Raw genomic sequence first — 17,118 nt, 5'->3', positions numbered from 1 at the left:
TCCTGGGCAGCACGGAGGCAGGACACTGGGTTGGTTGTCAGGACAGAGAAATCATACCATTAACATGTGGCTCACTTTCATCGGGCAGAATTCAAGAAGACAGACAAGAGCATCTTAGTCAGTCCCACAGGCCCCTCCCGAGTAGCCTTCAACCCTGAGCAGAGGCCCCTCCACGGAGTGCTGAAGACCCCCACCAGCTCCCCTGCCAGCACCCCCCCGGGGACCAAGAAGCCGCTGACTGCCACCCCAAAGAGAAGGCCCACGGCTATGGACTTCTTCTAATAGTAGCAGAGTCCCTTTGTAAAGACTTCTTTTGTACAGAATATAAATTATAACTTTTAAAAGACGGGGTGTTTTTTATTGCTTTATAAATTGTATATATGAGGGTCAGAGTGTGAGCCTTGACGCTGCTGTGGGCATCCTGGTTGAAGTTTCACTACAAATACCGTTTGTGCTAGCGCTCACTGGGATTCCACACTCAGAACCTCGGTGACTCCCCTAGCGTGGGAGCTGAGCGCATGTGACCTTCACCACTAATAGATGCTGCTGGCACGTGACAGCCTGGAGTTCGACTCCCGTCGGCTGTCCGCCTTGCATAGCTTGGTACTCGTGTTTGCCTGCTTGGCTGATTTCCTGGTGGTTTTTGGTGTAAGTCTCCATTTAAAAAGCACCTAGGCTTTGTTCCCATGCTCTGTGGGTAGTGGGCAGTTTCTGATCGGGTGACTCTTGTGACTAAATCCGAAATACAGCTGGGGATGAGCCTTCTAGTGGGGGCAGGAGAGCAGAGCCCGTGGCCTGTGGCCTTCCCTGTGTTGCTACCTCTCAGCCAGCCCAAAGTGTCCTCATCGGAGAGCAGTGCCCCCCCCCCCGCCCCCCGCCCCACTGGCGCACCCTCATCCAGTCATCGTGCTCTGGCTGCTCTTCATACGTAAATGTCTGTGCCAGCGGCCTATCGCCAGGTGTCCACATAAGCAGCTCTCCCATCTTAAGTGAAAACAGTGCTCCAGAGGCCTGGCCACAACGTCCGGAGACCAAGCTCCTGCTGGGAGGCAGGCAAGCCGCTGCCAGGACTGTTGGTGTGTATTTATTTGTTCATAGTTACCTTATATCTGAAATGCTGAATCATGCACTTAGAGATTTTTATAAAGTCCTCATTTTATTTAGAAAAAAACAAGGTGGAGGGCACACAGACTTTAGTTGGAGAAACAAATGCAACTTGGAGCAGCGCTGCCTGATCCTTGACGTGATCCCAGAGCCTGAATGAGGGGTGAGATGCAGACCCAGGAGTCAGGGGTGGCCTCAGGAAAGCCCCTGGCCCGGCTCATTCTCCAGTTTGCACAACAACCAATCGCAGACCTAAAGATGCAGTTGTAACTTGGGGGACACACCGTTTTGCCTCAGGTGCCCAGTGCTTCCCCAGACTGCTCTCCACTCAGGGATCTCAGGCCTCTTAGAATGAAAGCCTCCCTCTCCCTCAAGCAGGAGCCCCAGTTTCTCACCAAAAGCAGGACCAGCCCCTGTTGCTACTTCCCAGCTGAGGGCCCGGTGTGTCACCCCTCCCTGGTTAGGGCTGTGGCTTCGGAAGAAAGGCCCTCTGGGATTACATGGTCCAGCTGACTGGTTTCCTTAATCACATGACCAGGGGGACAGACTTACCCAGGAAGGCCCTGCTGCGAAGGAAGGGGAACTGTTCTGTGCCGGCTCTATAACAAAAGAGCTGTCACTGTTAGGTCAGGAAAACAGAAACAACGAACATTGTGCTGTCGTTAGCTCTTCCTTGTAGCAAGAAGTCTTCATACAAGATGACCTTGTAGTAGCATGGTTTTAGTGTGCTACATTCGAATCATACCTAAAACCATTCAAAACCAGAACTGATGTTTGAAAAGATTAGATGTGAGTTGTCAGATATTTTTAACTTTTTTTTTTTAAGTATCATTATTGGTCAAATTATTTTTCTAACAACTTTTATTTCAGCTTTAAAGATAGGTCTTATAGTCAAATGGGCCATGTAATCCAGCCATGTTAAGATATCTTAGCAAGACGTTCTAGGGCCAAAAATGGCACATTTATTGTCGTGATGAGTGCAGGACCTTCTCTACATAACACTGTATGTCACCTGTCTCTTCTGGGCTGCCAGCGAGTGCCCTGTGCGTGCTCCTGCGCATGCCTGCCTGTGACGTGGGTCCTGAAGGAACAGTGTGTCTTGGATTCCATCTGTCCTCTCTGTCCTAACTTACTCCATTTTGTGGGTAAGTCCGGTAGTTTTACTGTGGCTTATTTTTAATGCCTAAATTTTGGCTACAAAAGAAAAAAAACACAATTTTTTTAAATTCTCATTACGTATACATACAAGAATGTCAGATAAACTATTTAGAATACTGGTTTTCTACTTGATGCATGCTATTTTCCTAGGTAAAATCGCCAAGGGGACTTGGCAGTCCAAAATAGGAAATAATTTAATGCTGTTGATCTTACAGTATTTTGTAAAACAATTGTCTGTACGATTTGGTATCACACTTTACAGTGTATTGTCCTTTCTAACTTTTACTGAACTGAAAGCACAAAGGGGAGTATAAAGCAGTTGTTAGTGTTGGAAAAAAATATGAAATTGAGTCCATATTTTGATTTTTGTATGTTTTCTCTGAATTTACCTGACTGCTGGCAAGGACTGTTTGTTTACAACCACTTTGTGTTAGTGTCTGCAGGGTTTGTCAGTACTCATCAAAGCCAAGTTCAATAAAAAAATTGTCTTTGCCTCAGACTTGTATTGGATATTACTGTCAGTGTGCATAAAAATATGCCTCTCGGGGAACTGCTCAGTGCAGCAGGGGTGGGAGGTGTTGGCGCTGTTGTGAGAGTTTGAAAACAGACTGTTCAGGGCGCCTGTCCTTCTCCTGTGTTCACTACATGGAGCCAGTGGGTGGCTGCTAGGGCAATCTCCTCGGGATGGGGGAGCAGACACTCGCTGCCAGACCTAAAGCACGGGCCTCGGCCTGTGAGGACGATGCAGAGCTGCCACTGTCCTGGGTGCCTCCCCAGCTCATCCCAGACAGCTGCCAGGTGTTGAGGGCACAGTGGGACAGGAAGGCCCCCCCCCCCATTTATATGTCCTGACCCCGTGGCCCCGTTGGGACCACACAGCACTGCATCACCTGGATGCACCTGTATTCGTCCATCCCTCCAACAAGGGGCATTGAGTTTTCTATCTCAAATGCAGTTCCAACATTGCTCTTTAGAGAGAGAAACATCCATTTGTTGTCCAACTTATGTGTTCATTGGTTGCTTCGTATATGTGCCCTGACAGGATAGAAGCTGCAACCTTGGTGTATCAAGACTAAGCAACTGAGCTTCCCGGCCAGGGCTCCTCTGTCTAGTTCTCTGTCTTTTCACCCCTCTTCACGGGGCCTCACCGGGCCCCCTTCCTGAGGTCGATAGGGATCAGGGAGCCACCCTGTCCTGAAGGTCTGGGGGTTAGGGCAGAGGTTACTTTACCTTTCCTCCCTCCACAAGCCTAAAGCACACTGGGAAGGGCATTTTTCAGAGTGACCTTCACTGGCTTTCTCCCCACCTCTGCACCTGCAGCTCAGCCTTCCGCTATCAGCTGGCTCCCGCTCTCCCACCACCCCACGTCTCGCCCCACATGCACTGCCTTTGGCTCCTTTGAGCCCCATGGCTGTCCCCCTCTTTCCATATGCGCTCACATGGTGATCTCAGAGAACAGCTTTACACGTGACAGGAGCCACCCTCCTAAGAAGACTGCTTCTCCCTGCGTACACGGACTGTGTCCTCTACACCAGTCACCAACCTTTCGGACCTCATGGACCACCAGTGCTCTGTGGACCACGGTTTGGAGACCGCTGCTCTACACCACTCAGCAAATGCTGCACCCCTGCTGCGCCAGGCATAGTCCTAGACGAGGTACTGCAAATGCAGGGGTCAGCAGACACAAGCCGTGCCCTGACGTAGTGGGGACGATAAACAGGTGACCGTGTGCTTGTCAGCAGGGGACAGGAGCTCCTGATGGGAAAGCAGCCCAGGAAGAAGGCAGGGATGCAGTCGGCTCTGGCACTGTCATACGTGACACCGCCCCACCCCTGGAGAGCTGGACAACTCTGTGCAGATTGCGCTCAGACTTTGCAAACACGGTCTCCTTTTAAGTTTCTACTGAACTTCAAGTACAAAGAAGTATAGAGACAATCGGGAAACAGTTGCTAGTTTTATTCAGTGTTGGAAAGAATATTAAATTGAAGCCGTATTTTAATGTTTATGTTTTTTTCTTAATTTACCTGGCTGCTGGCAAGGGCTGTTGGTTTACAGGAAGGCGGCATTTGAGCAGACACCAAAAGAGGTTGAAAAGTGAGTCAGGTGTATCTGGAGAAAGCATTGCAAGCAGCAGGAGCATGTGAAGAGGTAGGGGCATGTGAAGAATAGCAAGGAGAAGTGGGGCCTCCAGGTGGCAGTGCAGGGAGCTCAGGGAACCCAGCTATCCCCATAGAGGACATCTGACATGCTGGTCAGGATTACAAAGACAACCATTCAGTGTCTCTAGGATTGGTCAAAGAGCTACAACAAACTGAGAAGCATTTATTCAACAAAATCTACCGAAGCTGAGGAAGACTAGCAGGAGGCTGACACGAACCTGAGCTGCAGCCCTAAGCCCATGGTTCTGCCTCCCACAACTACTTCAGTGGGCTCCGTGCCCATGGCAGTTCCCACCCCCAACCCCCATCTCCCTGGCCAGGGCGGGGCGGGGGGGAGCTGTTCCACCTAGATCAGCAACCAAAGTAACATTTACCTTCAAGCTTCCACAGATAGGGAGGGAGAGCCGGGAGAGTCCAGAGGCTGGTGTGGGCCTGGTGTAGGCATTATGGAGGACGCACCTTCTAAAACTCCGGCGGGGGCGGGGGCGGGGGGACTGTGGGACTCGGAACAAAAGCCCATGTCTCTCCAGGCCCTGGGAGGTGCAGGAGCTCCTCCCAGGAGAGCCTTCTCTTCTGCCAGGTTCTGCAATTGACAGATGTCCCCACAGCTTCCCGGGAGGGAAATGTAATGAGCTCCTATCCACAGAGGAGGCAACAAGGCTTGGAGAAGCCAGGCCCTTGCCCAGACCTCACGGCTTGTACATGCCTGAGCAGGGGTCTGATTCCAGCTCCCCGGATCTGCAGAGCCCAGGCTCTGACCTGCCTCCACCCCCCAAGCCCTGGCCCCACCGGGCTGTACATGTGCTTCTCGAAGTTTGGGCACTGGCCAGCAGCAGGGCACCTCCAGAGCAGGTTAGGGATGCAGAATCTTAGCCCCTCAGAGCCACGGGTCAGCACCTGCATTTTGCCTGCACATGCAAGCTGGTCACAGACCTGCAGCCTTTCACAGAGGCCTCCACACAGAAGGATCCTCAGTAAGTATTTGCTGCATCAAATTTACTCCAGTTGAAGAAACAAAACCAAGGGGTTTTCCTTTGATGGACATCCTTGAGATCCAAGCTGGAGAAACTCCCACCAGAACCCTGGCCTCAGCCTTTAACTTTCTTTTTTTATTATTATTTTTAATTGAATTTATTGGGGAGACATTGGTTAATTAAAAATATATGGGTTTCATGTATACAATTTTATACTATACTAGAGGCCTAGTGCATGAAATTCATGCACTTGGGGGGCTCTCTCGGCCCATCCTGTGCCCTCTCGCAGTCCGGGAGCCCTCGGGGATGTCCGACTGCCGAGGGCCTAAGCCGGCAGTCAGAGGAGGCAGCAGAGGCTCCCGCCACCGCCACCGCCATTGCGCCCACCAGCCATGAGCCTGGCTTCTGGCCGAGCGGTGCTCTCCCTGTGGGAGCGCACTGACCACCAGGGGGCAGCTCCTGTGTTGAGCGTTTGCCCCCTGGTGGTCGTCAGTGCACGTCATAGCAACTGATCCTTCAGCAGTACGGTCGATTTGCATATTAGCCTTTTATTATATAGGATTATCTATACATTGTACTGTGTGTTCACCACCCCGAGTCAAGTGTCCTTCTATCACCATTTATCCCCCCTTTACCCTGTCCTCCCTCCCCCATCCCCTTTCCCTCTGGTAATCACCATACTGTTGTCTGTGAGCCTTTAACTTTCAGAACGTATGTGAGAGCAGAACACGCTGCACCCAAACACCCACAGACCGTCAACTCGAGTGAACTGGTGCCCTGCATCTGGTTTATATATTCTTTTGACTGAACCATCTCAGAGTCAGTTATGGACAACATGACATTTTATTCCCACACACTCCAGCCAACATTGCCGAAGAGTGACCTCTATAAGCACGTCATCGTAGTCACACAATTTCCCCCCCCGGTCATCCTCAAATATTTTTCTTAACCAGAAAGTAACCAAGGATCCCATGTTGCACTTGTTTGTAGTGACTAAAGTTTCTCTTATTCTGGAACCTCCCTTATTTTTTCTCATGACATTGCATTTTTGAAGAGTGACTCTAACCTTGACCCTGCCGCTCACAGGTTGGCTGTGGTCACTCTGGGATGGTCCAGCAGGGGTTATGACCTTTCCATTGATCACAGTGACCCGAGCACAGAAAGTGCTGGCCATCTGCCCCCAGCCATGCTGAGCTGGGCCAGGCCTCAGAGCAACAGGCTGGTTGCCACGATAGCTCCAACCTCAGCTTTCTCAGGAAGCTGGGATGGGGAGGGACTTTTTCCAACTCCAGGCAGGGCCGTTTCTCCCTCCCAGTGTCAGGACTGGACCTCCTGAAGCGCAGGCTTGTTTTCCTTGAGACCTGAGCCCTGGACAGCCCAGGCCCAGCACAGGGGCCAGCCCAGTGTGTCTCCAGGGAAACAACCCAAGGTGGCCAGTTCTTACATGGCCAGGAGCTGAACCCAGCACTGTGGGGACAGGGGACCCCACAGGCATCATCTCCCCAGAGGTCCTGATTCTTCTCACAATTATCTTCTAACTTTAGTCTCAAAACTGTGGATCTACCGAGGACTCGGAGGTCAATACATTCTGGGGTTAGCAGTCAGGCAGCCAACATGCATTGGGCTTGAGCAGTGAATGGCAGAACCCTGGGGTAAACTTTGTTACTTTACCAATGCCCCAACTAAATATCACTTTTCTATAAATGAAGCATAAGCCAAGTCAAAGTTTTGTTTAACAGCATGAATGCAGAAAGATGACTCGGCTTACATCTGTTTTCTGAGCCTGCAAACCTGTGGGAGCCAGGTCTGAACCCTGCGATGCAAATGTCCCATGGTGACCTGCTGGGGTTCAGAGGGTGGAGAACACCCAGCTGCCGCCTGAGGCACCTGGCCACGTGCACCTGGCAGCCGGAATCAGAGAACCCCACGCTCCTGCCACCTCCACACTCACTCTCTGGAGAAAGGCACCTGGGGTGGCCTGGAAAGTGCCAGGCACTGGGGCAGGCACAGACATGAAAGGCAACAGGTCTTGGGCAAGAGACCCTGAGAGATGGAAGTAACCAGCGCTGCTTCAGCAGAAAATCAACCAACCACAAGTGTAAGTGAAGGAATACACGGTGAAATCAATGTTAACAATAAATTCCATTTATCCCACATATTACCATTTCAACATGTAATCAACCTAAAAAATTATTAGATGTTTTGCAGCCTTTTTTCATAGTGAGTCTGGGAAACCCAGTGTGTATTTCATGCTAAAGGCACAGGTCATTTGGAACCAGCCCTGTCCCAGCACTGGGATGCCACGCGTGTCTCCAGGCCATGGCGGCTCTGCATCCAAGGATGAGAGGAAGTTTGCCCAGAGGACAAGTGGGAGCGCCTTATGGCCAAAGGCGCTGTGAGGACCTTGAGGAGGGTTTGGACTCTCCTGGGGACACTTCAAGGATCTCTGAAGGAAGAGCTTCAGGCAGGCTGAGCCGAGGCTGGTGGCCCAGCAGCAGGCAAAGGACAGGCCGCATGCAGGAGAGGCTGGAGGCCTGGCCAGACGTCTGAGGTCAGCCTGGCAGAGCGGGGAGGGGCGGGACAGGGCGAGAGAAGGTAGAGGCAGGTTTCTGGTTGACTGAGGAGGTCCAGGATAACAGGAAAGCAAGGCAGGTGACTCCCAAGGAGTGACCCCTGCTCTCTGCCAAGTTCTCTGGTGTGTGTTCTCTCTCCTTTTCCCTCCTTCTAAGAAGAGCTGGGAGCTGGGCAGCATGCAGGCCTTGTCCTCACTCCACTTAGGAATCCGACTGACCTTCCTCTTGGCCTTCAGCTGCCCAGCCTGGCTGAGGAACAGGAGGACAGCCTCGAGGTGGAGCTGGAGAGAAGTGGCAGGTGAGGGCTTCCAGTGGGGGCCCACTTAAAGGGCAAGCTTCTAGAGTTTATCACACTGCGGTGCCTCTGACCTTCCCTTTTTGAACATCTGCCAGAAGAGGGGTGTCTTCAGGGGCCATGAGGACTGACCTGGCCTGGGATCCAAGAGGGCAGGGGACTGGGGCTTCGGGGAGGGGCCAAGACAGACCCTGTTCTCAGAGGGCCCTAGGCTCTCGTTTATTCCAGGGAAGGCTGTGTACCCCTTCCCTGTGGATGGTGAGTGCATTTCCCTTTTAGGGAGCAGGTCACACTGGATGCCTGAATGCAGCCAGCAGGAGCCAAGGAACTGAGTTCCAGGCACCTGCCTTTTCACCGTTTTCACCGTGGTCCCGCCTCCGTGGTTACCAAGGGCTCTGACAGGCCTTTTGTTCGGGACTCGCTGCCTCGCTGAACCCACTCTAAAAGTGGCTGCAATTCTGCCTGGCATTAGTCACTGCCTGGTGACTCAGGCTCTGGTTCGTCAATCTTTAAATCCTATCATTATTTCTCAGCTTAGGGTTTTAAGAGTAAATGCTGAAAATATCCCCCACTGGCAGCTCCTGGATTTGAGTCTCATTTTGTAGGCACTTTCTTTCTACCGGGAGCCTTTGATTGCTGTCACAGCCCACAAATGTCACACTGGCTCTAGCGACTGTGAAGGCAGTGGGCTGACACTCATGTGTTTCCCTAATAACTGACTTTCTGTTAAAGAGACGCCGCCTTTCTTTCTCCATAAGCAATTCTGGCGATGCTATTTGTTTTAACACCGTTGAGCCAGCAAGTTTATCTTAAATGAAAGATAATGTGCTGAAATGTGCTGATAAAAATGCTGAAAGAATGGTGACTGAGATGGGAATTCGGGTGCGTTTATGTGATTGAGGAAGGAAAGGGCGTCTAAGCTGCTCCAATTGGATCAGTAACCAAGGAACAGTCCACTCCTAACCAAGGCCACTCCTGCAGGGCTGGCCGAGTGTATTTCCAATAGTTCCAATTAAGTGGCAGGCAGTACCTGTTCTTCTACATCCTGATAAATATGTAGAAATAATCGCTTTCAGACCCCCTCCCATGACTCCTGGCTCCAGGTGCTTGACACCCCTACCTTAACTGAACATTCTCCCCACCTGATGTAAAACTTAGTCCTTGAATGTACAAGATGTCCCAAAAACTGTATACACACTTGGCCCTGACTGTGGTTAGAGCGTCGGCCTGCGGACTGCAGGGTCCCAAGTTCAATTCCGGTCAAGGGCACATGCCCGAGTGTGGGCTCCATCCCCAGTAGGGGGCAGCCAATTGATGATTATCTCTCATCATTGAAGTTTCTCTCTCTCTCCCTCTCCCTTCCTCTCTGAAATCAATAAAAATCTATTTTTTTAAAAAGTCAATATAATGCTCTGACTATAATATAAGGATAAATACATGTATAATAACATCAACTGAGTTTTGGCGTGTACATGCCTGGGCACGGGCTATGCGTGGGCTGGCTAGCAGAGTCACTGCAGCAGTGAGAAAAGCCAGTGACACACCAGAAGGACCGCTCAGACCCCGTCAGGCGTTGCCATTCGAAATGTGATTTTATGAAAAGCTGAACAGCGCCAGGTAAAGGTCAGAGCAAATCAAAGTATAATCTTCTGCCAATTTGCATGGTTTGAACTCCTGGAACATTATATTAAAGCCATGCAAAAACGTCTTTGTGCTTGTATTAGTCATCTCGGGCGACCATGACAAATTCCACAGACAGGGCCCTTAAACCACGACATTGACTGCTCACAGTTACAGAGGCTGGAGGTCCGAGATCGGTGCCAGCATGGCTGACAGGTTCTGATGAGAGCTCACTTCCTAGTCTCTGTGTCCTCACTCTGGTGTCTCCTCATTTAAGGACATTAATCCCATCGGATGAAGGCCCCACCCTTAACCCCACGTAACCTTAATTACTTCCTTGGTCCAAATGCTGCCCCACGGCGGGGGTGGGGGGGTGGGAGGGGCAGTAAGGGTATGTGCCTGGGGTTAGGGGAGGCCGGGGAAGGTCAATGGGGAATAAAAGGAGACATATTTGTAATACTTTAAACAAGAAAATAAATTTTTTTAAAGAAATGCTGCCACACTGCGGGTTAGGGCCTCAACATGTGGATTCGGGGGGGGGGGGGGGGGGGAAGAGGGGAGGCACACAATTCAGTCCACAGCAGTGGTTTGGTGTAAAACACCTTAAGTTCTAGATGAGGGTCATCATTAACAGGATTTTACCCCCTTGAATAAATGCCAGTTCTTTTTGTAGGAATCATCCCCGTACTTTGCTGGGTGGGAAGCCTGGCTCACCCAGAACACAAGCCACTAGAGCACCCTAACCCTGGGACAATCAAAAGTGGGCAGAGACCCGAATCACACCGAGCTGTGGTCAACCAACTGAGGGCCACTGTCCCTGGGAGGTCGCGGGAGACCCTTTGTGAGGATGGCATGGGCTGGAGAGGATGCAGCTACAAATAGTTTTCTTTATATTTGTCCTCCTTGGGAGTCACTGCGTCTCCTCAGTTGGTGGGGTCTTTGGGAAGATTCTCAGCTACGTCATCTTCAAATATCGTTTCAACCCCATTCTCTCTTTTCTCTCCACCTGGGCCTCTAACTACACATGAGTTAGAACTTCCATTATGTTCCATGAGTTGTTTATGCTCTTTCTATGATTTTTTAAAAATTCATTTCCTCTGTGGTTTGGTTTGCTATTTCCTATTAAACACTCTTCCAGTTCACTCATTCTGTCTGTGTTCAATCTCTCATCACACCCACCACTGACTGATTCATTTCAGATGTGTTTTTCTCCATAGTCTCATACAGAGCTGGTAGGCAGTTCCCTGGCACACCTTTATACAAGTGCCATTTGAAATTATGCATCCAAATTCTTGGAAATGTGCCCACCCGTTAATCCCCAAATCCCACTGCTAGAAATCTGACCTTAGGAGATAATTGTGCAAGTGTGTAGGCTGTGTGCCAGAATGCACTCCCAGATGTTCATAACGCAGGAGCAGGTGAATCTCCCGTAGAGCCAATTGCCAGCAGAGCTCCGAGACGTGCTCCATCCCGTCCAACGACACAGCTCTTGCCCCAGTGTTGGAACAGAGCACTGTATACTGACCTAGGTTTGGAGGCCATATTGTTAAAAAAAATGTCTGTGAACATTGGAGACTGATTCGCTTGACAGCACTCCAGCTACAAGCATGGAGAGTGAGCCGAGCTGAGCGGGGGAGCCACTTAGCTCCCTTTTCATGGGAACTCTGATCCCCAACCCCACCCAACCAGCCCCCTCAGCCAGTGGCGGTTAAATGAGACTCTACTGTAGTGAAACATCCATTAACTGAAATAATCCACTCTTTAAATTAAGTTTTTATTTATTTTAGAGAGAGAAAGGGAGAGATAGAAACATCAGTGATGAGAGAGAATCATTGATCTGCTGCCTCCTGCACGCCCCCTATTGGGGATGGAGCCCACAACCCTGACCGGAAATTGAACCATGACTTCCTGGTTCATAGGTCAATGCTCAACCACTGAGCCACAGGGGTGGTGTTAGAGAGTGGGAATTTTTGAGCATGCTTACTACTACCATTCCAGAGAGGCTGTGGACTATGCCCCAGATGGAGTTGTCAGTGCTGACACCAGGCCAGGCCTTGAGATACGGTCTCATGGCCCCTTCCCAGCACGTAGGCCTTCTTTCATAGATCACTGTCAGCTTTCTGAAGAACAGGATGACCCTGTGAATAACATGGTCGTCAATGGCATGATCCTGACGTTGCTTAGGAAAAACTGTTTTGTCTTGGGTTACTTGTTCTGCAAAAACAGGATGTGGTTAATGTGCATAAAAGTGGTCCTGCACAACGGGTAGGGGCTGCTCTCTGGACTCCCTGCGTGGAGAAAGGCAGAGCAGTCGCCGGCCGGCTGGCCGGCCAGCTGGCCAGCTAATAAAGGCTCCCTAAATTTTAATTTGGTCTGGGCTCCAGTGGTCATTCACTCGCGCTCGCTCCACAACAGTGGGGCTTTAGAAATAATTTTAATGAAAAAATGAACTTAAAAAAATAAGTGAATTTTAATAGAAAATACACTGGCCACCCTTTATAATCCTAGTGTTGACTCAGGCATCCCAGACAGGTTGACATTCCACTTTGAACAGCTCTTCCCACGGCCCCTTCTAGTTGTTGGATGGGAAGCTGCTTGATTCATGAATCGATTAGTAAAGCGAATTAGGTCTTCAAATTTACTTTGTTTTTTAACAAGATGGCCCAAACTTGTAGAGCATGTTTATGACTTTGTTTGAGCCAAACTGACAACAATTGCTGGAAAGTAAAATCCTAACGACTGAGAATATGCTCTGGAAAAGGGCAGCTTTACAGCTTATTTTATGCATTACAATCAAATGAGACCTAAGGAGGCTCACATGAAATCCATTGGAGGTAAAGTGGCAAGATGGGAGAAAGCAAAGCAGGGAACTCTCTGGGACTGGATAAAGAGTGAAATTAGGAGACACATACTTCTTTTACATGGGTGGGTATGTGGTACACAGTTAGACAGACTTGAGCAGAGCAAGGACGATGGATGGGTTGGGTACAGAAGGTCACTAGAGCGGACAGCCTTGTGTGCCTAGCAAAGGACAGTTGTAGGGTGGGACCTCACCCCCAGGGTGACCTTTCCTCCCCTAGCATATCACTGGTCATGTGGTTTGGAACCCCGCACCTTTCCTCCCTAGCGTTAACATCTAGATCTCAGTTGTATTTCAGCTCCAGGACCTGAAGAGCAGCAAAACAAGATAAGCAATGCCATGGCTGCCCTCAGGGCCAGCTGCATTGGATAATGACCCCCTGCCCTGGTGCCCACCAATCAATCAGTGGCGACCTAGACCCTGAAAGGACACACCTGGAAAGCTGCTGAATATTCTATTGAGATCTTCCCCTGGGACCTCCCCTAAAAGCTCCCCTAAGGGCACCCTTAGGGCACCCTGGCCTTTCCCTTTCACCTGCCCCTCCCTATCCCCCCAGGTGCCTCAGCTTTACCTTCCCCTCTTCAAGCTCCAAGGGCCCTTCCTTTGCCTCTATGACTTGTTTCCTAAGCCCACCTCTTCTACGAATTACTTCTGCCTCTGTAATTTCCCAAATAAATGTTCTCTTATAGTTTGGGTCTTGGCTCTGAAGTCTTCCCTAGCCAGAACTCTAGTACTGAGGTTGCTGGACCCAGGTCCGGTCTGACCTCACAGGTCTAACACCCAGTGCCGTTCCAGCCGCCTACAACAGGTATAAGATAGTTAACAATAAATATTTACTGCACGTAGAGATGATATTTGGGCAAGAAAATAACAATGAGGGGTTTCTCATTGATCTTGTGCTCTGGTGGTCTGGAGATACATTGCGCCCTGAGGGGTCTTGAAAAAAAGGAGATTATTCTGACATTCCAAAGATATGCTATCTTGGATGCAAATAAATAAAAGACTGTCTCACTTAAGATCAAGATTGACTTTGCCCAGCCAGCCTGGCTTGGTGGTTGAGTGTCGCCTATGAACCAGGAGGTCACGACCTATGAACCAGGAGGTCATGGTTCAATTCCCGGTTAAGGCACATGCTGGCTCGATCCCCAGTGTGGGGCATGCAGGAGGCAGCCAATCGATGATTCTCTCTCATCATTGATGTTTCTCTCTCTCCCTCTCTGAAATCAATTTTAAAAAATGTACTTTTTAAAAAAATAAAGATTGACCTTTGTCAAGGAAGCTACAGGCCTAGGCTGTAACTATCACCGTGACTTGCTTTTAGTTAAGAATTTTGTGTTAGATCACTCCTTGTTGTTACTTTCAGTCTCTCTTTTTATTTTATTTTATTTTATTTTATTTTATTTTATTTTATTTTATTCTATTCTATTCTATTCTATTCTATTCTATTCTATTTTATTTTATTTTATTTTATTTTATTTTATTTTATTTTATTTTATTATTTTCAGTGTCTGAGTTTGTAGGGCCTGCCATGCTGGCCTCTCCTGAACTTGTCAGGTTTCGTGTGTGGCCCCTTTTTCAACTGAAATGTTACAGGACAAAAGCGGTCCCTTTGCTGGTGTGCATCAAAGCCCAGTAAGACACAAACAGGAGCTTGCAGCAAAGGAAGTAAGGGTTTATTTTTAGGAGGTGGCCCAGCCAGAGAAACACAGGTGAGCTAATGCTCAAAGACCTGGCTGCCAGATGGCTCCCAGGGGATGAGTTATGTAGAGGAAAAATCATGAATCATGGTGACTAGGGAGTCAGGGATGTGGTAGGATTATGGTCTCCACTGATGAGTCGGTGCTAGGGTGTACTGATCAGTGCATCTGGTCCTGATGTCAGCCAGCGTGTTGCTTCCTCTGGTTTCCCCTTTTCTGGGCCTGCAGCTGATACACAACTGAGGCCTAAATGTTATCTCCAGTTTGACTGAAACTCTGTCTTTGTGGTCAAGGCACCCGAGGCTTTGTTTCTAAGATTATTTGATGCTGGTCAGAACTTCATTGCCCTGCCCTGGCTGGTGTGGCTCAGAGGTCATGCACCCAGAGGTCACCCTTTAGATTCCTGGTCTTTTTTTTTTAATATATTTTTATTGATTTCAGAGAGGAAGAGAGAGGGAGAGAAAGAGAAACATCAATGATGAGAGAGAGAGTCCTGGTCTTATGGGCTGGATCCCGATCAATATTTTGCTTTCACATCAATATTTCTCTCCCTCTCTCTCCCACTGCTGTCCTCTCTCTCTAAAAATAATAAAAATATATATTTATTAAAAAAGAATCTTCGGGTGGTGGGCACACAGTGTAATATACAGATCTTGTAACATAGAAACCCACAACTGAAACCTATATGTTCATGTTGACCAATGTCACCCTATAAGTATTCTCTCTTTACCGAGACCAGCAGGGCTAGAGAGCAGACTGAGTCCCTGAGTAGGGGCAGCTGGGGATTGAGAAAAAGAAAGAGACAGACACAGAGACAGTAAGGAAAGCTGGGACTGGTGGGGTGGGGTGGGGGAGAGACACTGCCCTCTAATGGAGGGATAGTGACCCAGAGCTGGTGCCCCGCATTTATTATATACACAGCATGATTCTAGGAAGTTTTACTAGAGTTTAAAACAAAGGAAATTATGTGAAATCATGGTTAAGGATCAATCTGCAATTCTTCATTGTTGTGGCTTCTTTGTAATTGTCACTCCTGGCTGAGCCCGAATAATTGCATGCGTTCCTTGCACCTGGATGAACATAGATAATGAAACCTCCTGGCACCTGAGCTAAGGATCAGGCTGACAACATACCTGCCTCTGGCACAGTATGTTTCTAGGATGTGGCTCTGCCAATGTCACTGGACTCAGCCAACAATCAGCTCATGTGCTTTCCCAGGCACTCTCTACATCACCCCAATTCATTTAATAAATTAAAAAAAAAACCCTCATTGTCGTGAGGGAGGGCTTAATATTAAGGGAGTGGATGTGCAAGGGAGGAGGCAGGTGAGTCAGGGTGCTGGATGAGGCCAGGGTGAATCAAAAGAAAAGGAGAAAAGATCATATTAAAGAAATGACGTTTCTATGTGGTTACAACAGGATTCAGTGTGTTAATGTGAGAAATGTGTTTAGCACATAGTAAGTGCTCAACAAACGTTAGCTATTATTAATCAACAATTATTAACTACCTCTTCAAAACCTGAACAGCTATGGGACTGCCCTTCTTCCTCATCATCCCAGCACTTGTCAGTCATTGCCTCCTCCTGTTTACCAGGCTGGAGAGGTCTAAACATGTTGCCTGAGTCCCCATGAGGGACCCAAATCACCACGTCTGATGGTCTGAAAGGGGGGTGAGGTGGGCAGGGGAAGCTGTGACAAGGATGACAGTGGGGAGGTGAAGGGCAGAGGGGAAAGGCGGGGCTGAGTCCCCACCTCATGGAAGACCGCTTTTGAAAGAGGAGACAGACCAAAAACAAAAAACAAAAAACAAAAAACAGCAAAGAAATAATTTTTTTTTTTTTTTTAAAGAAAGAGGAGACAGGGCATGGGTGGTGGGGTGGACACTGGCCACATGGTCCAGCTCAGGACACCCTGAGGCAGAGAGGATTGAGGGCTGGGTGCTTTGGTGTCCCCAGGTGTCTCATGACGTTGCGGATGTCTGCCCTAGTCAGCTCCTAGTCCCATGGGCGGGGTAGGGGACCTGGACTTGGGACCTTGATTCCAGGGCGGGTGTGGAGCTCATGGGTCCTCTCGTAGGTCTGCGAGGTGATACCAGGTGTGGATCGGACGCCGGTTCCGGGCCCTCCAGGAGGCTCGGCGGAACTGTCGCCTCTGGAGCGGGAACCTGGCCCTGCAAGTGCCGCGGGGCAGTCCGGTCACTTCCAGCCCCGCCCGCCTCCGCGGTCACCCTGCCCGCGCCATCTCTCGTGGAGCTGCGCCCGCGCGTTGCATGCGTGGCTGCTCCTGGCAGACGGGCTAGTGGTCGCAGGGCGCCCGGAGCGTGGGGCCGGAGGTTGGAGGCGGGGCGCGAGCTGGCGGTCCGAATGAATGAGTCAATGAATGAATCGATGACTCGAATGAATGGGCGTCGCTACAGTGCCCTTCCTGGTAAAATTAAAAGGGCAAACCCAGCATTTTGGGGGATAGTTGCCCCCCTCTACGAGGCAGGAGCGCAGAGTGACATCGGTCGCCAAGATCCGGAGCGGGGAGTTGGAAATAGGGAATGGCTGGGGGCAGGGTGCGAGTGCGGTTTCGATTTTTCCTGTCCCAGGGGCGGGGCATGAGGGACATGAGGGGCGGGGCAAGTTCATAGCCACGCCCCCGCTCCGCCCCGGCGCAGCGCAAGACCCGCGGGTTTCC

General features: G+C 49.8%; 1 protein-coding gene across 4 annotated transcripts in view; it reads left to right on the top strand.

Annotated features, from left to right (window-relative positions):
- Window positions 1–2,760, top strand: part of RRP1B (ribosomal RNA processing 1B) — a 29,205-nt gene extending 26,445 nt beyond the window's left edge. For all 4 annotated transcript variants that reach the window (XM_080656935.1, XM_080656933.1, XM_080656932.1 and 1 more), the window contains one exon: window positions 89–2,760. In XM_080656935.1, coding sequence (XP_080513061.1) covers window positions 89–282 — 194 coding nt within the window. In that variant the 3' untranslated portion in view covers window positions 283–2,760. The remainder of the gene's footprint in view (window positions 1–88) is intronic.
- The last annotated feature ends 14,358 nt before the right edge of the window (window positions 2,761–17,118 follow it).

The sequence above is a fragment of the Plecotus auritus genome, assembly GCF_963455305.1.
Source record: "Plecotus auritus genome assembly, chromosome: 2".
In the NCBI taxonomy this organism is placed as follows: Eukaryota; Metazoa; Chordata; class Mammalia; order Chiroptera; family Vespertilionidae; genus Plecotus; species Plecotus auritus.
The sequence above is the reverse complement of the archived record's forward strand: the minus strand, read 5'-3'. Positions and strand labels throughout refer to the sequence as shown.